Here is a 22606-nt window from a genome sequence, read left to right on the forward strand (position 1 = left end):
AAATCTAGCTTGTTGTTAAGTCTTTCATCTTTTAGAATGGGTTGCAGGTTTCAGTTCATTAATATGTAAATCCCAGAACTACTTTTAAGTCACACTCTCGAGATGACTTATGTCACTTTTTTTTTATATAAAACCTTCTAAGCTCAGACAATGCATTAAAGTTGTGAGATTGAAGTCTGTCTGTATCTCAATCTTGGGCCAGACTTGTTCTATTTCCAAAGTGGAATTTACAAAATATTATACAGATTGATTGCCTGCAGATTGTGCATTTTCTGAGCAAAATAGAATATATTTGCAAATATAATTCTGCAAATACAAATTCACCCCATAGACTTATATGTGTGTGTGTGTGTGTGTGTACACGTGTATATACGTATGAGGGAGTGTATAGTCACCTGTAGTGGTACAGTCACCTGTAGTGTGACATAAAAATACAAATTCACCCCATAGACTTTGTGTGTGTGTGTGTGTGTGTGTGTGTGTGTGTGTGTGTACACGTGTATATACGTATGAGGGAGTGTATAGTCACCTGTAGTGTGACAGTCACCTGTAGTGTGACATAAACCCAAGGTTCTGGTTGAGGCCATCTTCATGGGTACCGACCCTGGCAATCAGCTTCTGCTTAGCCACTTTGCATTGTTGGCCATCCCGAAATCTGCTTTGAAAGATGGCCACCTGAAGATCCGAGGCTGAATGTCCCTGACCGCTGAAGTTTTCCCTGATTGGAAAGGAACACCCCTGCCTGGTGATTATTGTACTGTATCCATTCATTCGTTGTCGTAGCATCTGCTTGGTCTCACCAGTATACCATGCCTCAGGGTATCCTTGCCTGCAGCATATGAAATAGACAATGTTGACCAAGTCACATGAGTACCTGCCGCATACATGGTGTGTGGTGTCCCCACATGTAATGGTGGCGTCCTTGTCGACACTCTGACACATCTTGCAGTGGTTTCCATGATAGGGTTGGATGGTGTTGTGGTTGATGCTGCCCTGAAGGCAAGGCAGTTCGCTGTGAACAACAGTCTTTTTAAGGTTTGCTGGTGGTTTAAAGGCGAGAAGTGAAGGCATCTCGGTGAGGTGCTCATGTTGCAGGCTGCGATAAGCAGGGTGTAGTTTTTAGGCTCCCGGGAAGTACTGGACACTGTGCAACAATCGCCAGATTGCCCGGTCTTCGGGGTAACATTGACCACAACACAGTACAACCCTGTCATGGCAACCACTGCAAATGTGTCAGAGTGTCGACAAGGACACCACCATTACATGTGGGGACACCACCAACCATGTATGCGTCAGGTACTCAAGTGACTTGGCCAGCATTGTCTATCTCATACGCTGCAGGCAAGGATGCCCTGAGGCATGATCCTTTGGTGACACCAAGCAGATCTAAGACAATGAACAGATATGGTACAACAATCACCAGGCAGGAGTGTACCCTTCCAGTTAGAGGGCACTTCAGTAGTTGGACATTCAGCCTCTGATCTTCAGGTGACCATCCTCCAAAGCAGACTTTGGAATAGGCAACAATGCAAAATGGCTGAGCAGAGGCTGATAGCCAAGTTTGGAACGCATGAGAATGGCTTCAACCAGGACCTTGAGTTCATGACATACTACAGCTGGCCCCACTATGCAGTCTCTTGCACACACGCAAGCACACACTCGCTCTCCCTGTGTGTCTCGCTCTCTCCCTGTGTGTCTCGCTCTCTCCCTGTGTGTCTCGCTCTCTCCCTGTGTGTCTCGCTCTCTCCCTGTGTGTCTCGCTCTCTCCCTGTGTGTCTCGCTCTCTCCCTGTGTGTCTCGCTCTCTCCCTGTGTGTCTCGCTCTCTCCCTGTGTGTCTCGCTCTCTCCCTGTGTGTCTCGCTCTCTCCCTGTGTGTCTCGCTCTCTCCCTGTGTGTCTCGCTCTCTCCCTGTGTGTCTCGCTCTCTCCCTGTGTGTCTCGCTCTCTCCCTGTGTGTCTCGCTCTCTCCCTGTGTGTCTCGCTCTCTCCCTGTGTGTCTCGCTCTCTCCCTGTGTGTCTCGCTCTCTCCCTGTGTGTCTCGCTCTCTCCCTGTGTGTCTCGCTCTCTCCCTGTGTGTCTCGCTCTCTCCCTGTGTGTCTCGCTCTCTCCCTGTGTGTCTCGCTCTCTCCCTGTGTGTCTCGCTCTCTCCCTGTGTGTCTCGCTCTCTCCCTGTGTGTCTCGCTCTCTCCCTGTGTGTCTCGCTCTCTCCCTGTGTGTCTCGCTCTCTCCCTGTGTGTCTCGCTCTCTCCCTGTGTGTCTCGCTCTCTCCCTGTGTGTCTCGCTCTCTCCCTGTGTGTCTCGCTCTCTCCCTGTGTGTCTCGCTCTCTCCCTGTGTGTCTCGCTCTCTCCCTGTGTGTCTCGCTCTCTCCCTGTGTGTCTCGCTCTCTCCCTGTGTGTCTCGCTCTCTCCCTGTGTGTCTCGCTCTCTCCCTGTGTGTCTCGCTCTCTCCCTGTGTGTCTCGCTCTCTCCCTGTGTGTCTCGCTCTCTCCCTGTGTGTCTCGCTCTCTCCCTGTGTGTCTCGCTCTCTCCCTGTGTGTCTCGCTCTCTCCCTGTGTGTCTCGCTCTCTCCCTGTGTGTCTCGCTCTCTCCCTGTGTGTCTCGCTCTCTCCCTGTGTGTCTCGCTCTCTCCCTGTGTGTCTCGCTCTCTCCCTGTGTGTCTCGCTCTCTCCCTGTGTGTCTCGCTCTCTCCTTCGCTCTCTCCGGTCTGTCTCGCTCTCTCCCGGTCTGTCTCGCTCTCTCCCGGTCTGTCTCGCTCTCTCCCGGTCTGTCTCGCTCTCATTCTAAAAGATGAAAGACTTAACAATGACCTAGGTTTGTTCAATATATCATTTCAGTTGTATGACACTAATCTTTTGCTATTAATTCTGTGTCTTATTCTCTATAAGTACCTGATGAAGGAGCAGTGCTCCAAAAGCTAGTGCTTCCAAATAAACCTGTTGGACCATAACCTGGTGTTGTGTGATTTGTAACTTTGTCCACCCCTGTCCAACACCAATGACTCCACATCACATCATAGAAGAGGAAGTTCAGGAGGCCTTAAAGAATATGAAGGTGGATAAATCTCTGGGACCTGATGTAATGTATCCCAGAACATTGTGGGAGGTAAGGGAAGAAGTTGTGAGACACCTTGCAGTAATATTTGCGTCACCTATAACTATGGGTGAGGTGCCTGATGACTCAAGGGTGGCTAATGTTGTACCTTTGTTTAAGAAAGGTTGTAAGATGAAACTGGGGAACCATAGACCTGTGTGTCTGATTTCGGTTGTGGGTAAATTGTTGGATGTGATTATAAAAGATAGGACTTATGGACATTTAGAGAGGCAAAAATTGATTAGGGATAGTCAGCATGGTTTTGAGCAAGGAAAATTGTGTCTCTCACACTTGATTGAGTTTTTTGCAGAAGTTACCAAAAAGATTGATAATGGCGATGCAGTAGACATTGTTTATTTGAACTTTAATAAGGCTTTTGGCAAGATTCCGTATGGTAGACTAATTTCTAAAGTTATGTCACATAGGACTCAGGGTGAGCTTTGATATTGGCTTAAAGACAGTAAACAGAGTTAACAGTGGAGGGTTCTTTCCGAACTAGAGGTCTGTGACCAATGGTGTTCCACAGGGATAGGTTCTGGGTCCTGCTTTGTTTGTCAAAGAACAAAAACAAAGATAATTATAGCACAGGGACAGGTCCTTCGGCCCTCCAAGCCAGCACCAGTTGAGATTCTCTATCTAAATCTGTTGCCTATTTTCTAAGGATATGTATCCACCTGCTCCCTGTCCATTCATGTATCTGTTTAGATACATCTTAAATGATGCCAATGTGCCCATCTCTACCACCCTCCAACGGCAATGCATTCCAGGCACCCACTATCCTCTGCGTAAAGAACTTTCCACTCATAGCTCCCTTAAACTTTTCCCCTCTCACTTTGAACTCATGACCCCCTAGTAATTGAGTCCAGCACCTTGGAAAAAGCTTCTTGCTACCCACTGTATCTATACCTCATGATTTTGTAGGCCCCAATCAGGTCCCCCCCAACCTCTGTCTTTCTAATGAAAACAATCCTAATCTACCGAACCTCTCTTCATGAATAGTTCCCTCTATACCAGGCAACATCCTGGTGAACCTTCTTTCCACCCTCTCCAAAACATTCACATCCTTTGGTAACGTGGTGACCAGAACTGTATACAATGTTCCAAATGTGGCCGAGCCAAAGTCCGATACAGCTGTAACATGACCTTCCAACTATTGTACTTGACGTCCTGTCCAATGAAGGAAAGCATGCCGTATGCTGCCTTGACTGCTCTATCGACGTGCGTTGCCACTTTTAGGGTACAATGGACCTGAACACCTAGATCTTTCTATATGCCAATTTTCCCCAGGGGTTTTCCATTTACCGTATAGTTCGCTCTTGAATTGGATATTCAAAAATGCATCATCTCGTATTTGTCCAAATTGAATTCCATCTGCCATTTCTCCACCCAATACTCCAATTTATCTATACTCTGCTGCATTCTCTGACAGCCCACTTCACTATCTGCTACTCCACCAAGCGTAGTGTCATCTGCAATCATTTATATAAATGATTTGGATGAGAATATAGAAGGCATGGTTAGTAAGTTGCGGATGACCGAAAATTCGTGGCATAGACTGTGAAGAAGGTTTTCAAAGATTACGAAGGGATCTTGATCAAATGGGTCAATGGGCTGAAAAATGGCAGATGGAGTTCAATCTGAATAAATGAGGTATTGCATTTTGGAACAACAAACAAGGATAGGGCTTATACAATAATTCCTAGAACCTTGGGTAGTATTGTAGAACAGAGCGACCTAGGAGTACATGTGCATAATTCTTTGAAGTTTGCGTCATATATGGACAGGGTAGTTAAAAAGATATTTGGAACGCATGCCTTCATAGCTCAACTCTTTTGAGTACTGGAGTTGGAAAGTTACATTGAGGTTATACAGCACTTTAGTGTGGCCTGTTCCAGAACACACTTTCCTGTTCTAGTTGTGTTTTTATATAGGAAGGATATTATCAAGCTGGAGAAGGTTCAGAAGAGAGATTTATCAGGATGTTGTCAGGCATAGAAGTTTTGAGTTATTAAAGAAAGGCAAGAAAAGCTGTAACCTTTTTCACTGGAACATAGAAGGTTGAGAGCTGACCTGATAGACATTTATAAAATAATGAGAGGTATAAATAGAGTTAATAGTGGTCGTCTTTTCCCTAGGATGGGGGATTTCAAGACTAGTGGCACATTTTTAAGATAACAGGAAAGAGATTTAAAAAAAAGACATGAGAGGCAATTTTTTTTACCGAGGGTGGTTCACGTGTGCAATGAACTTTCTGAGGAAGTGGTTGATGTGAGTACAATTACAATGTTTATAAGCTACCTGGACAGGTACATGAATAAGAAAGGTTTGGAGGGAGATGGGCCAGGAGCAGGCAGTAAGACTAGGAATACGTTTGGCATGGACTGGTTGGACTGAAGGGTCTGTTTCTGTGCTATATGATCCTATGCTATAATTGGGACTTGAACTTGGCCTCCTCAACTGTATTTGCATACACACTGAGGTTGTCTAATCTTATCTCATAAAACAACCTTCTAATTCAAGATGTTCGAGTGTAGACCTTCTCTCAGCTGTCTCCACAAACTTTGCATCTTCCCTTAAATTTAGTGACCAGCATTGTGTACAGTGTTGAAGATGAAGTTTCTGAACAGTGCCCTATATAACTGAAACATAACATCCTTACTTTGGTATTCAATTTCCAATGATAATATTCCTCTATTTATCCTAATTGCTGGCAGTTCTGGATGTTATTTTTTGTGATTCATGGATGGGAGAACCCAGATTCCTCTGTTCATCGGAGTTCTGCAATCTGTCGCTATTTAAATAATTTTTCTTCATACTTCCTGCCAAAAAACAATTTCACAGTTTATCAAATAATAGTGCATTTGCCACGTTTTTGCACACTCACTTCATCTATGTCTTTTTTGCAACTTCTGTCTTCTTCACAACTTACTTTGCTATCTTTGTGTCATCAGTAAATTTGACAACGTACCTTCCATCCCTTCCTCTAAGTTTTAAATAGTTGAGTACCAACGTGTGGGCATCACTTCTTACAGTTTGCCAATCTGAAAAATACCTTATCTGCTTCCTGTTTGCCACCCATATTTTGTCCATGTCAATATTCTACCCCCATATACCATAAGCTTTTATTTTACGCAATTGTCTTCTGGAAATCTAAATAATGTACATCTGTTGATTTTCTTCTTTATCCAGAGCATGTGTTACTTCCTCAAAGAAATCCAGTAGATTGGTCAAGCATGATTCCCCTTTCTGCAAACCAAATTGAATCCACCTGATAATGTTGAACCTTTCTAAGTGTCTAGTTTAGCTTCTTTAGCAATAGCTTCTAACATTTTCGCTATGATAGATGTTAAGCTAACTGGCTGTAGTTTCCTGCTTTCTGTCTTGTATCCCATTATGAATAAAGGAATTAAAATCACCATCTTCTAACCTAATGGCACTATCCTTGAATCAAAGAAGGTTTGGAAACTTTGAACCCAACGCAACATTTCCTTAATTGCATTGTAAGTTCTACACTTTCTTTCTATAGGACCAACTCAACTTTGTTTACTTCTTTCTCCCTTAAAATATTTATAGGAACACTTAGTATCAATTTTTATTTCTGGCTAGCTTTCTCTTGTTTTCTAATTTTTCTCTACTTATTCTTTCGGACGTTGTGCTTTTTTAAATATATATTCTGGCCAATCTTTTTGACCTGTCATTTTCCTTTTGCACAATTTTAAATGCTTTTTCTTTTATACCATCTTTAACATTTCTAGATAACTATAGATGGTATGTCCTTCCTTGCAAAATTTATTACTTACTTGTATTTACTTATTTTCAATATTCTAAAATTTCCCCTTAAATGGCTGTTACTCCATCTCTATTGACCGATGCTTTAACATTCAATCCTATCATGGATGCTGCTGCCAAGGGAGGATTTACTATAAGGTCATTAATTAACTCTATAGCATTGCACATTACCACATCTAGTGTAGCTTGATCTTTGAACAGCTCCAGAACATTTGTAAAACTATTTCTCAAAAGCATTGTATGAGAGGCGGCACGGTGGCTCAGTGGTTAGCACTGCTGCCTCACAGCGCCAGGAACCCGGGTTCGATTCCTGCCTTGGGGCAACGGTCTGTGTGGAGTTTGCACATTCTCCCTGTGTCTGCATGGGTTTCCTCCGGATGCTCCAATTTCCTCCCACAGTCCAAAGATGTGCAGGTCAGGTGAATTGGCCATGCAAAATTCCCTGCAGTGTTAGGTGCATTAGTCAGGGGTAAATGTAGGGGAATGGGTCTGGGTGGGTTGCTCTTCGGAGGGTTGGTGTTGACTTGTTTGGCCGAAGGGCCTGTTTCCACACTAGGGAATCTAATCTAATCTAAACTCCTCAACTAGGTTATCTTTGCCCAAAGAGAATTTTCCACCCTATGAGTAGATTAAGTTCTCCCATAATTATTGCCATATCTTTTTGGTAAACTTTTTGTTATTTCATAATACAAGTGCAGATGCTGGAAATTTGAAACAAAAGCAAAGAATGCTGAAGAAACTCAGCAACTCTGGCAGCACCTGCAGAGAGAGAATTAATGTTTCGAGTCCAGTGTCTCTGCTTCAGAACTCATAAGTATCTGTTTTCTCTGTGCGTTTACCACTGCATACACTTGTCCTCCATGTGCTTCATTTGGTGACGTTTGAAGTGGTTCTCACCTTCACGGATGTTCCACCAATGTGTTCTAGGGCAAGCAACTCCAACGTGTCAGTCGGGATGTTGCATTTGTTTAGGGAGATTGTCAGTTTCCTTATGGTGTTTCCTCTGCCCTCTAGTGATTGCTTATGGAGCCCGGAGTAGAGAGTAGTTGTTTAGAGTGTTTAGAGTAGTTTTGTTGTTTGTGTATTTCAAACTGGTCATGCATGCCCAGTGTTTCGATGATTGTGATTGCCTTGGGAGAGGGCACTCCTGTTCGCATAGCTCATTTTGCTATACCATGCATTTCGTTAACATGGCTTTGCTATGACATTGATGAATTGGGAACACTGTTTCTAAAGCATGAGGTTTTAAAGTGTGTATCGGTTTTAACACTATACCAGCCCCATTTAAAATGGTGCTGCTGTTACACGATTTTCTCATAACACAGGGTTGCATGAGAATGGAACTACCGCATGATAGCAGAAATAGCACCGCTGGTTATAACACTCCAAAGATTTGAAGTGTCTGCTGTACGTGGACCATTTTTCTTATGCATACAAGAGGGTAGGGACCATGGCTGCTCTGGAGACCATGAGTTTAATCCAAAGGCTTGTCATAGTCAAAGGAAAGTGTTATGGCTTGTCATAGTCAAAGGAGCAAGCTGGTAGAAAATCTTTGTTTGCTGAATTTTTAGTCTGAGACTTATGCTCTCACAGCTCATGATGATGGTTTGTAGCTCAGGCTTGGAGTGTATATGTGCATAGGCATTCTCTATGTACTGCAGTTCATGAACCGAAGCTGGGGTGTGCTTGATTCAAGTCTGGAGATAAAGGTTGAATAGTTTCTTGCTTGTCCTATGGAATCATTCCATTCCAGTGGGGCGCTTCATGGGGGTTGGGTGGAGTGTTGTGATGAGGAAGATGGAGAAGAGCATTGGTGCGATCTCACCGCTCTCTTTGACCATAATGGATCTGTTTGTGAAGCAGGAGAATAGGAACACATTTTTGTAAGCAACTGGATTTGAGGAGGATATTTCACAATCTCTCGTTGACAGAGTTCTTTGTGAGATCAAAGAAGGCCATGCTATTCCCTGCACTTGTCACACTCTGAAAATCATGTCCAATGCACCTCTTGAAGCCACATTGTGACCGGAAGAGGAAGTCTTTAGCCATGTTGCAGTGGTTAAGGAGGATTCTCATGATGTCCTTTCCCATGGAGGACTGTTGGAAAATTCCTCTTATTTCCATTAATGGACCTGTCTCCTTTCTTGAAGATGGTCACAATTATGGCACCGGAGATCTCTGACATGCTCCCTTCCTTCCAGACAAAAGTGATGACATTGTGGATTTGCCCCTCTGCCTCATTTTTTATTTCAGTGGGGATTCCATCTCTGCTGAGACCTTGTTTCTAAGCTAATGGATGGCTTTTTAGCCCTCACTTGTACTGAGATAGTGATGGGTAGTTTATTGTGAGATGGTGTTGAGAGCACTTGCATCGAAGGCTGCATCTTGGTTGAGGAGGTACTTGTCTCTCCAGGCACTATAACGGCCTCTCATTCTTTCATGAGTGACTGTTTTTAACGCTCAGGTAGCTGAGTATTCGCACAGTAGGTGTCTTTGATTGTGCTGACAAAGCTGTGCACGTCATCAGCATCAGCATCAGCAAGTTGTTGGGTGTCCTCTCTTTCCACCCACTATCTGTTCTTTAGATCACAGGTTCTTCAGTTGTCTGTAGTCTGTCTTCTTCTCACTTGAGGTTTGGTGGAGCTGTTAGTTCAGGAATGCCTTGTGTTTGCAATCTAGGAGATCCTGGATCCCTTGATCGTTCTTGTCTAACACGACATGGTGTTTCCTGATCAAGAGACTGAGTTCCTCTATACGTGGTATGATTATGGTGGCATCTGCGATGGACCTGTGGGCACACTGCATATCTGGCATGCTATTCATTGCCAAGTTGATTGTGAAGCACTGCCTGACACGGTCTCTTTTTTTCCTGAGTTTTTGAGTTCATCAACATTGAGTTTCTGGCAGAGATTTTTTTTCTGTTTCTCTGGTTTGAGGTCAAGTTGATGGAGATGATTGATGGAATGACCATAGAATGGATTAGTCAATCATCCGCTGTGGTCATGGCGACATGATGCAGACATTTTTGTAGTCCCTCACTCAAGTGATGTTGTCAACTATTAATTGCCAGTTCTTGGAGCTGGATGTGGCTACGAGGTCATATGCTTGTCCCTTTTGAAGGAACAGGCTGTTTATTATAATGAGGTCACTTTTTTAGTCACTTTAGCAGGAGGAGGACAACTCTAGCTCATCTTTCCAAAGGTTTCCATCCTTCCTGACTCAGGCATTGAGGTCACGGTGGAGAATCAACTTGTCTCCCTTGGGGTTGTGGGATAGATATTAAATTACTGAATTGCAGAATGCCTACAGTTTGGAAGCAGGCAATTCAGCCTATCGAGTCTACAGTGACCCTTTGAAGAAGATGCCACCCAAACCTCCTCACTACCACCTTCCCCCCCCAACCCTATCACCCTGTTGGCCAATCCATTCAACTTGCACATCTTTGGACTGTGGGAGGAATCCCACACAGACGCAGGGAGACTGTACCAACTTCACTAAAAGTGACACCTAAGGGTGGAATGGAACATAGGTCTCTGGCACTGTGGTGCAGCAGTGCTAACCATTGAGCCACCATGCTACCCTGTAGAGAAGTGTTCTTCAGGTTTGCCTTTTTAGACGAAGGTGTAATATCCTTCTTCTATGTTCAAGGTCAATAGACAATAGGTGCAGGAGTAGGCCATTCAGCCCTTCGAGCCTGCAACGCCATTCAATATGATCATGGCTGATCATTCCTACTCACCCATCAGCGGAAACCTGTTTCCTGCTGCCAGAATGTCCAATCCTTTCATAATCTTATATGTCTCAATCAGATCACCTCTGTCTTGTAAACTCAAGGCTATACAAGCCCAGTCGCTTCAGTCTTTCAGTGTAAGGTAATCCCGCCATTCCAGGAATTGACCTCGTGAACCTACGCTGCACTCCCTCAATAGCCAGAATGTCTTTCCTCAAATTTGGAGACCAGAACTGCACCCAGTACTCCAGGTGTAGTCTCACCAGGGCCCTGTACAGCTGCAGAAGCACCTCTTTGCTTTTATACTCAATTCCTCTTGTTGTGAAGGCCAGCATGCTATTAGCCGCCTTCACTATGTTATAGTGCTGGAGTTCTCAGGCTGTAATGGCATTGAGACAATCTGCTCTCTCGTTGGGGTCAGAGGGGTATTGCAGGCTGATCTCTTGGCAGCAACAGGTTAAGGACCAAACCAAGACAATGCAATGAGCTGGGGGAGGCCACTATTTTGAATGGGATATCTTAGCTTTGATTATTGTAACTTTCTGCTGCCCCTGGTTCCAAATTATTCCTTTGTGTTGGATATAACCTACCCCTGAGTTAATATACGGTCGTGCCTGCTGCTGATGATCATGTCATCATGCACTCATCCAGATGCAGATCTACAATTTGTGTATGTGTTGATTTGCTTTGCTTCCCTTTAGGGCTTCGGCTTGTGCTACAAATTCTGCAACCAAAATTTTAGAATCACTGTCTGGGAGCAAGCACTGATCAGATAATCAATTTGCTTAAAGTGCACATTATTTGGCCATACATACAGGCACGCTATTTCATATAAGCAGTCTGGGTTTCAAGGATTCTTGTGTGTCCTGGGAATTGACCACATTTAAGTTGCTTTCTAAAATTTGGATGAGAGTTTGGTGTTTTAACTATGATATAAACCTTACCCACAATTGTGCAGGGTATTTTAGCTTTAAAATTGTACTGTTATTCTGACCCAACAACTTGAATCTTTAAGTCTTGATGGTTTCCTCTAGCCCTGAGATAAACTACATGATTTTAGATTAATCGTCACGTCTCTTCAAGCTTCAGTTCATTTTCTTCTCCTTTAGAATTTAAACCAGCTAATATGTTTGCTTCTAAATCCCAATTAGCAATATCTGTTATTAATATTATCTCTTCCCAGTCTTTTGAGAACTCTGGCAGAAACCAAAATCCTTAACTAAAATTTGCAACATAATTTTAACTCCAAGATTCATCCAATCTAAAGCTGAATTTGTTACAGTTACTCCAAACATTTCTTAACAATAAAATAGGTGGTGTTTAATCCAAATGGTATGTCACATTTCAAAGCAACAGACCTCATGCACACAAACATCAATTTGTTTCTCAAACAAATAGAAAAATGAAAAGAATGCACAAATGAAAATCATTGTACTTGCTCTTGAAGGAAGAAAAACAAAAATAAATCAATCGTAAACCACATACCAAGCAGACTACTAAGGGCTAAATCACTTTTAAGTGACGAAGACATTAGCCTGCAATTCATCCACCTAAGGGGCTGCTTGTCTAGCTTGTCGTTTGCTCTTTCATTCCAGAAGAGAGCCAAATGATTGTTTTAATGCAGTGTTACAGATTCAGCAGCAGACTTTCACAGTCAGTGTCTGATGATGTGTCCATGTTCTGAGGCCCATAGCCAATGATATCCAGGTCTTCAATTCATCTTGGGTGTCTGGAGCCCTTCTCCTTTTCCTCTGATTGGGCTGAGTACGTTCCCGAGCTTAGGGTGGCCAGCAACAATTTATTATCATCTGTGGATTCCCACCTTTTTGATCAATCTGGGAAGTGACCGCGTGGATCTTGTTTTTGTGACTCTTTCCCTATCCCCAAGTCTAATCTCTTTAGTTTCTCAGGTGTGAATGGGCTGAAATTTCTTTTTCTAATAATCTCAATATCTGTCCTGGGTACAAAGTCAATTTTGTTTCTCTAGCTGATCATATAGCACAATTGATCACTTGGAGGTGTAGTGGACAGCTAAGAAGGTTACCTCAGATTACAATAGGATCTTGACCAGATGGGCCAGTGGGGTGAGAAGTGGCAGGTGGAGTTTAACTCGGATAAATGCGAGGTGCTGCATTTTGGGAAAGCAAATCTTAGCCGTACTTATACACTTAATGGTATAGTCCGAGGGATTGTTGCTGAACAAAGAGACCTTGGCGTGCAGGTTCATCGCTCCATGAAAGTGGAGTCACAGGTAGATAGCACAGTGAAGAACGTGTTTGGTATGCTTTCCTTTATTGGTCAGAGTATTGAGTACAGGAGTTGGGAGGTCATGTTGCGGTTGTATAGAACATTGGTTAGGCCACTGTTAGAATATTGTGTGCAATTCTGGTCTCCTTCCTATGGGAAAGATGCCGTGAAACTTGAAAGAGTTCAGAAAAGATTTACAAGGATGTTGCCATGGTTGGAGGATTTGAGCCATAGAGAGAGGTTGAATAGGCTGGGGCTGTTTTCCATGAACCATGTGAGGCTGAGGGGTGACCTTATAGAGATTTATAAAATTGAGGAGCATGGATAGGATAAATAGACAAAGTATTTTCCCTGGGGTGTGGGAGTCCAGAACTAGAGGGCATAAGTTTAGGGTGAGAGGGGAAAGATATAAAAGAGACCAAAGAGGCAACTTTTTCACTCGGAAGCTGGTACATATATAGAATGAGCTGCCAGAGGAAGTGGTGGAGACTAGTACAATTGCAACATTTAAAAGGCATCTGGATGGCTATCTGAATAGGAAGAGTTTGGAGGCATATGGGCCAGGTGCTAGCCGGTGGGACTAGATTGGGTTGGGATATCTGGTTGGCTTAGATGAGTTGGATCGGAGGATCTGTTTCCGTGCTGTACATCTCTATGACTCTAATTTTGAAATTAGCAATAATTCTGTCACATCATAAGTGGTCTATCCTGGTCTTGTACTCTGATTGTAAAGCCCCAAATAGGTGCTGTAATCTCCTCACTGCCTCTCCTGCATATTGTCACTGCACCTCTCCTTCAACTATCTCTCATCTCTTCTATCCTTTCTATCTTTTCCCTTTCCTAGATATGACTACATAATATGCCTTCAGGAATGCTGCCTTTCTAGTTCACTGACCTGTCCTTTGTTTCTGTGTCATTTTGGCTGTAATAGATTCTTTGTCCTGTTAATTATCTTTTCAATTCTAAATGCAGCTGGGGACAGATTTCCTCTTGCTGCTAACCATTAGCCTAATAGGGGCTATATTAGAGTGGTGCTGGAAAAGCACAGCAGGTCAGGCAGTATCCGGGGAACAGGAAAATCAATGTTTCGGGCAAAAGCCCCTCATCAAAACTTTTGCCCGAAATGTCGATTTTCCTGCTCCTCAGATGCTGCCTGACCTGTTGTGCTTTTCCAGAGCCATTCTAATCTAGACTCTGGTTTCCAGCATCTGCAAGTCCTTGTTTTTGCCTCGTTGATTTTAACTTCATTAGCCTGATAGTCCAACAACCAGACTATTTTCATCTGCCTGTCTTTACATATGCACCTCTTCACCCACTGTTCTGCCTCAACAACAGGGTTGTCTGAAGTCTGTAAAACTTGGACCCAACTCTAGAAATTCTAGCGATACTTTCTAGTAGCCTAAACCCTAGTTTATGTCATTTCTTCTGGTCACTATTTTTAACTTGCACCAAGGTAACTTTGCTGAGACACACTTCTCACGTATTCATATTTGCCATTTACCAGCTTCTGAACATAGAGAGACTAAACATTGTTGCAGATTCTCATACAGAAGCTAGTTTTCCTGTCTTTTCCATAACGTTCTTGACTACTGTGGTGCTTTCAATCTAATTTCTCCTAACCTTTCTCTTAATTCTGAGAGTTTACTTCTGCATCACACCAAATCTTATGTTTCTTCAGTGAATCCCAAGATATCTTCATTTTTAATTTTGTTCTCTTATCCATCTGAAATTTAATTAACAACCTCTCTGAGTCCCACCTTATAGGGTCATCTTTGAGCTTGTCACTATTCTCTTACCTCTGTGGCTGTTTACTTGCTCTTGTCCTGTGGCAATTCACCCCCTTCTCATAATGACTTGATCTACCCACTGGCCTTGTGCAGGATAAATCCAGTTTGCAGTTTTGGAATCACTGTGCTCCCCTTTACATTGATCTACTCTACCATTTCCAAATTTGATCTCATTGGTCCATTTGTCTGGCTAGCAGACTACCAATGGGTGGTAAATAAAGGTTCCTGCTGCCTTGGTGCATCTGATTGTCTGACTTACTGACCACTAATGGATCATTGAGCTCACAGTACCAATTGTTAATGTTCAAGGCAACAGGATTACAGGCTACAAACTAAAAGACTAATACAAAATGTTTAATAGTCAAATTACGAATAAAGTTATTAAAATAAGAAATGCTGGATCTGGTGATGTATTGTAACTACACGATGAGGGAGCCAGCGGACTCTTTATGGTTCATAGTGATCATATCTGTAGCAAGTGTTGGTTTTTTGAGGAACTCCAGCTGAGTTAATGAGCGAGAGTCTGAGCTCCGAGCACTGCAACACATCAGTGAGGGCTGAGTTACCTGGATGCTGTCTTTTGAGAGGCAGTCACACTCCTTAGATTAACGAACTCAAATTTGGTTAGTGGTCAGCAACAGGAGGGTGTAGCTAACAGTGAGGCAGGTAGAGGGATCCAGGAGGTAGGGCTGATGGACCTCAGCCCATGAGCTTGCCTAAGAGGTTTGAGATTCTTGCTCCCTGTGTCGATGACGGTAAGGACTACAGGAAGGGTGAGCAAACTGACTATAGAATGGTGGTACAAGGAACCAAGCAGGAAGGAAAAAAGAAATATAGATGCAATCAGGGATAGTATAGTCAAGGGAATAAACACTGTTCTCTGTGGCCAGGATCAAGAGTCCTGAAGGCTGTCTTTCCTGCCTGATGTCTAGGTTCAGCATATCTCGTGGGCTGCAGAGGAACTTTGAGCGGGAGGGGAAAGATCCAGTTTTCATGGTCTATGTAGGTACCAAAGTTAAAGATGGAAAGAGAAAAGAGGTTCTGCTGAGCGATTGAGCTGCTAGGGGATAAATAAAAAAGCAGAACTAAAAAGGTAATAAACTCTGATTACTACCTGAGCCATGAACTAATTGGCACAAGCTCAACAAGATAAAAGATTTTTTTAGCTATTTAAAAGAATAGGGAGAGATAAAAATGGACATTGGGCCACTGTAAAATGAAGCTGGAGAAATAGTAATGGGAACAAGGAAATGACAGAGGAAATGCATAGGTACTTTGCATCAGTTTTTGCAGTTGAGGACACCTACAGCATCCAAGATTTCAACAGATGTCAAGGGGGCAGAGATGAGTGTAATGGCTGTCACTAAGGAGAAGCTGCTAGGGAAGTTGGATAAATATCCATATTGAAGAAGAAAGGGAGACAGAAGACATGAATCCACAGGTCAGTTAGCCTGACATTGGTTGTTGTCCACTATTGAGGATGAGATTCTGGAGTACTTGGAAGTGCCTGGTAAAATAGGGTTGAGTCAGCGTGAGTTTGTCAAGGGGAGGTCATGCCTGACAAATCTGTTAGAATTCAGAATTATTTGAGGAGCCAGTGGATGTGATCTTTTTGGATGTCCAGAAGGCCTTTGACAAGGTACTGCACAGGAGGCTGCTAAACAAGATAAGAGCCAATGGTGTTAAGGGCAAGCTACTGGCATGGATAGAGGACTAGCCGACTGCCAGAAGGCAGAGAATGGAGATAAGAGGATCGTTTTGGATTGGCAGCAGGTGACTAGTGGGTCCATGATGGGACCACAGCCATTCATGTTATTCATTAACAATCTGGATGGAGGAACTGAGGGCATTGTTACTAAATTTGTAGACAACATAAAGTTGGAAGGACAGGTCATTGTTGAGGAAGCAGGGAGGTTGGGGAGTGGGTAACTAAATGGCAGATGGAATACAATGATGAAAGATGTGAGGCTATGCACTTTGGCAGGGAGTATAGAGGTGTGACTATTTTCTAAACAGGGAAAGGCTTTGGAAACCTGAAGCACAAAGAAAATTGGGACTCCTAGTTCAGGTTTCTCATATGGTTAACATGCAGGTTCAGTTGGCAGTTAAGAAAGCAAATGCAATGTTAGCATTCCTTTCAAGAGGGCTAGAATATAAGTGCAGAGATATACTGCTGATGCTGTATAAGGCTCGGTCAGATGACATATGGAATATTGTGAGCAGTTTTGGGCCCTTTATCTAAGGAAGGATGCGTTGCTGTCGGGAGGGACTCGAAGAATGATCCTGGAGATGAAGAACTTGTTATATGTGGAGTGATTTGAAAACTCTGGATCTGACCTTCATGGAGTTGAGAAGAATGAGGGAGGTATCTCATCAAAACTTGAAGAATACTGAGAGGCGTTGATAGAATGAATGTGAAGAAGATATTTACACTGGGAAGAAAGACTCTGACCTGAGGGTGCAACCTCCGAGTTAAAGGAACAACTGTTTAGTACTGGAGTAGAGTGGTGCTGGAAAAGCACAGCAGTTCAGGCAGCATCCAAGGAGCAGGAAAATCGACATTTCGGGCAAAAGCCCTTCATTAGAAATACAGGCAGAGTGCCTGAAGGGTGGAGACTCTGCCTCTATTCCTGATGAAGGGCTTCTGTCCGAAACGTCGATTTTCCTGCTCCTTGAATGCTGCCTGAACTGCTGTGCTTTTCCAGCACCACTCTACTCCAGAATCTGGTTTCCAGCATCTGCAGTCATTGTTTTTACCTACCTGACTGTTTAGTACTGAGATGTGAAGGAATTTCATCAGCCAGATAGTGGTTATTCTGTCAAACTCATTGCCGCAGAGAGTCCAAGTCATTGAGTGTATTTAAGACAGAAATAGACTGATTCTTGACTGGTAAGGGGATCCAAGGCTACAGAGAGAAAGCAATAGAATGGCATTGAGAAATACATCTGTGATAATCAAATGGCAGAAAAGACTCTAAGGGTCTAGTGGTCTCATTCTTCTCCTATATCTTAAGGTCTAACATCAGCACAGATGATTAGAGGTCCAAATATGGCAAAGACACTATTCTGTCGAATGCATAGAGGAATACCACTCCAGAGCGGCTGTCCAATGAATGAAGGTTTCCTTAAATGCTTGTACATTGCAGGGTATGATTTGTCACGTCACGTGACTGTAACCAGTATGAGTGAATTGCAGTATTGATATCTCATTAGAAGGCTGGGCCAGTTTCTGGTTGGGACAATGCATTCCATTTTAATCAAGCACCTGTTGTGGCTATGTCCAGTGATCATGTCCGTTGAAATTGCAAAGATGTTCCATTACATTGTGATTGCATTACATTATCTTGGCTATGACTATGCGTAGTTAAACAGCTAATGTCTCCTCTATGCCTGTGCAGTTCTGAATTAAATATACATAAGTCTGCTTTGTTTTTACTCTTAATCCCTCAACCAAGTGGCATCCTGCACTGTCATAGATTCATAGAATGATATAGCATGGAAACAGATCCTTCGGTCCAATTATTCCACACTGACTATGTTCCCAACTAATCTACTCCCGTTTGCCTCATTTGGCCATGGCCATCCAAGCCTTCCCTATTCATGTACTTTTAAATATTGTGACTATACCTGCATCCACCTGTTCCTCCAGCAGTTCATTCCACATATGTACCACTCTGTGCAGAAAGAGTTGCCTCTTATGTTTGTTTTGAAATTTTTCTCCTCTCGATTTAAAATATGCCTCATAATTTTGAACTCTCCCATCTTAGGGAAAAGATCTTGCTGTTCACCTTACCTATGCCCCTAATGATTTTATAAATACCTATAAGGTCACCGTTCAACCTCCTAAGCTTCAGTGAAAAAAGTTCCAGCCTGTCTTTAGAACTCAAACACTCCAGTACCAGCAACATTACAGCAAATCCCCTCTGAACCCCCTGCTGCAGTCCAATTGCATCCTTTCTACAACAGGGTGACCAGAGCAACATGCAGCTCTCCAGATAAGGCCCCACCAATGTCCTGTATAACCTCAAGATGATGTCTCAACTCCCATACTCAAAAGTTTCTTGTTTTTTGAATTAAGATCAGAGACATTCTTTGTCCACTGGGATAGTGCACTGAAAATCCAAACCGTTATTCCTAGAATAATCACAAAGCCTTCCAGCCTGTTACATATCTGTATGTCCTTCTATGTGTCTGTCTCTTTTTCTAAATAATTTCATTACTTATGAGCACCCAAACTCAAGTTGTTTTCCTGAATCTATGTCATCTCTCTCCCTATTATACTAGTAGGATCATTAACTTGCAGAGTCACTCCTCCACCTTTTTTTAGTGTCCAATGATTCCTAAATGTCGTGCACCTTTTAAGAACTAGGTACTATTTCATGTCATTCCACACCACACATCTCTAATGACTACTAAATCATGCTTACTCATTTCTGTTTTTGCTCTTGGTTTGTGTTTTTTGTTTAGAATGTTTTAGTTTTATTATTTTCCTTTTTTGAAAATTATAGTCTTTTCTGTGGATTGACTCTTAAATTTGTTTTCTCTTCTCCTTCCTGTCATGGTTGTTCATTATTTTAAAACAAAAATTAAAAATCTATAACATTTAAAATAGTAGATAGTCCCCATAAGTCCATTCAACTATGTATTCACGCAATTGCATCAACATGTTCCATAGAAAGTTCAATTGTAAAAAAAATTGTAGTTATCTGCAGGGCCTTACCTGCAGACAGAGCAAAGTTAGACATTTTCACTATCAACTTTTCTTAATTTTAGGAAAATTTAAATTCATATATTGCACATGCACAAGACATTCCAATAGGTTTCTCAGACGATTTGTGATGACAAGAAAATGTGACAGGCTCAGACTAGGTTCAATTAGGATGCAAGATTGTTAACAGTCAGGTTCATTCTATGATTGTGGCTTGAAATGGGTAATTAAACTCATGATGTTTGCGCAGGATGAGTTGTCAAAAAGAGTTTTTTTTACATTTTTTTTGAAAAGCTGGTATCCAATATGGTGGAATGCTAATTGGCAAAACAGTGATGTTTCACACGGGAAATTTGTTTCAGTAATTGCTTAACATTCACCCTTGTGGGAGTGCTCAGTGGAAGTTGTTCGATCCAGTCCGATCCCATGGGCTATGAAAATAGGAAAAAAAAAAAAATTGAGAACCGTATTAGTGAGGCTTTGAAACAGAAATCTGTGTGGGAAATGAGGTTCCAGACTTAGAATATTTGCTGTGGTTATCACCTCCCTATTTCCTTGTGCATTACTGAGTTCTCTGGGTTTATCCCATTCACATGTTCCCGTTTCTTTAATGTCTTTGCTAATATGCTTTTGGTTATTTGACTACACTATTCAAAAACTGGTAATTCTTCTGTTTTCCTTCTTTATTTATTCATTCAATTAAAATACCTGCCCATTACTTATATTCTCTGAAATTGCCTGTTTGTTCCATAGTGTAGCCATAATGTTTTTTGTAGAATATATGATTTTTTTTTGGTAAGCAGTGTGTCTAATAAGAGAATATCTAAATTACGCATTCAGAGAACCTCTAAAATACAAAGCTTTGTCGATTTTGTTTTTGATTGTGTATTTAATGCACATAGTATAAATTTCTAAAAATCATGCTCACAATGCCTTTAGAGACATATTCCTACAGGGCATGTTGAGGTTTCAGCACACTACATTTTAGCACATCCACAGTTCCAGTGTCATGAAATGCACTGTAGGTACAAATCAAAATTCCCATCTGTGTCAGTAATCACCTGCTCTGTGAACCTGCCAAAACATTTCAGGCAGCGTAAGAAACCATGCTAAGAAATAATTCTAAATAAAGCAATGTGAAAACAATTATTCCGTAACTCTAAGCACTAAACACAATTTGAGCATTGCTGCAACTGACACCTCAAGTGAATATATTTCAGCAATGACCGAGCGTAATGCTGTCAAAAAACATTTGTCTAAGTGTAAGCAGAAAGAAAATGTTGCAAATATTGAAGATTTGCTTCCTCTTGCATTCCTAAATTGCTAGGTCAGAAAAAAAACACTAAATAAAATAATGGAATATGGCATTGTAGGCAAGAAAGAATTGAGTTGATAATTAATCCAATTAAGTACATTTTTTTATACAAAATATGCAAGTATTATCCATTTGATTTTAAATGGAAACAAACTACTGCTATTTGTTCACCAGAATGTAATAACTGAGTGCTGCAAATTAGATGTATAAAATAAATTGTTTGAACTCCATTTCTCTTCCCCTTTCTCTCAGCCACTGTTGTACAGGCACTGCTGTTATCTCTCAATTACCAACCACATCAGATTTGGAAATTGTATATATCAATTATACTTGAGACAGTACTGAGTCTTGACTTCAATTAACAACTTTCTTTGTATTTGACAACTTTGTCGTGAAAGATCCCTCCTTTCTAATGTATAATGAATGAAGCCACGAGTCATGTATTCATCAAAAATAATTCCATAAACTAATGGATAATTTTTTTTAAAAAACAGAACCGGTGGCTCTGATGGATTTGTTAGTACTGTTAATCCAGATGATGCATCAGAACCAAAAATCAGCACAGAATGCAAATACTACGCAAAGAGGTAATAACCAATCGCTGCGATATGTTCTTTACAAAAGGTCTATACCGTCAGAAAGATAAAGACTGCAATTGAAAAATAGAAATAAAAATAGAAAATGGTAGAAATACACTTGGGGTATGCCAGTATCTGAAAAGTGGAGATATGTAATGTTTTCAGGAGCAGCTTGACAATGGGCCTCTACCTCAAATGTCAAATTTATCATACGAATGGAATCCATTTGACAGAACTTTGCTAGAAATGACACACATTTCTTTCCTTTTTTAAATAGTGCTGGGCCTTCTGTGCCTTTCCATCAAATTTTGAGAAGTCTGCTGTTGAACACTCTTAAATATGTATCAAGTATTTTTCTTTCAGATTCTTTTGCTCCTGCAAATTTTGTGATGGAAGTATTGCGCATGTTATGTGGTCGAAAGGAATGTGCTACTGAGTGCTTGTACAGAAACGTTATTATTGATTCCCTTCTTTTTCCAATATCCACATGGCTGAAAGATGATCAGGTGGGGATAATTTCAACAAATGTTAGTTGTGCTTTACAAATTTAATTTGAATTATAACTATTTTCATTTTATGCTTTTAATTGCATGTAGCTTGAATCTTTGTTTAAATGAAAATGGGGGTACTACACTATGACACTTTTTGGCTCTAAATAGTTTGTTTTGTTCCCAGTATAGTAAGCTGGAAATGTACCTCCTGTCATATTGGATGAAACAGATGCACTGCTGGTTGAAATGTCAATTGGGCAGAATTAATGTAGAATAATTCCTACATATCTAGCTAAACCTGATTTCAATTTTTTAATCCTTTTGTAGTTAGTTCACCAAGTGCTTAATACAAACAGCATGTTTAGCAGATACGATAAGAAAAACCACTGTACTTTGCTGTTCATGATATTGAAAGCAATGGAGCTATTTTCCTGTTTTACTCCACATCATTTAATCCCACCTCCTCCTTACCATTCCCAACCATTCAAGGACAGGATTACATCCTGCGCACCCAAAGTTTTAGGTATATAACAATATTTCTAGATACATATCAGTTAAGTAAGTAATGTTTTGCCACATTGTTCATGGTGATGTGAAACAACAGTAAATTTGATCCAATACAGAATATAATGTTGAAAAGGCATTTTGTTTATTATAACTTTTTGTTAAATAAAGAAATACTGCTAGATGCTGTGATTTTCGCGTTTGTAATAAGTGAAGCTAATGGACCAGTTGTTTCCTGCCTTAGGCCGTAGGGCATAGGAGCAGAAGTAGGCCATTTGACACATCAAGTTTGCCGTACCATTCAATGAGATCACAACTGATCTGATAATCTTCAACTTCAATGTACTGCCTTTTCCCCAAAATCCTTT

The 22606-nt window shown here is 41.6% G+C and overlaps 1 protein-coding gene across 5 annotated transcripts in view; it reads left to right on the forward strand.

The window, feature by feature from the left end:
* Positions 1-22606, forward strand: part of tbc1d32 (TBC1 domain family, member 32) — a 251277-nt gene that overhangs the window by 85077 nt on the left and 143594 nt on the right. For 4 of the 5 annotated variants that reach the window (XM_043684318.1, XM_043684307.1, XM_043684303.1 and 1 more), the window contains exons 14-15: positions 21160-21252; positions 21607-21749. In XM_043684318.1, the coding sequence (XP_043540253.1) occupies positions 21160-21252; positions 21607-21749 (236 nt within the window). The remainder of the gene's footprint in view (positions 1-21159; positions 21253-21606; positions 21750-22606) is intronic. The other variant, XM_043684315.1, reaches the window with a different exon arrangement.

Source organism: Chiloscyllium plagiosum, chromosome 3 (genome assembly GCF_004010195.1).
Source record: "Chiloscyllium plagiosum isolate BGI_BamShark_2017 chromosome 3, ASM401019v2, whole genome shotgun sequence".
Taxonomy (NCBI): domain Eukaryota; kingdom Metazoa; phylum Chordata; class Chondrichthyes; order Orectolobiformes; family Hemiscylliidae; genus Chiloscyllium; species Chiloscyllium plagiosum.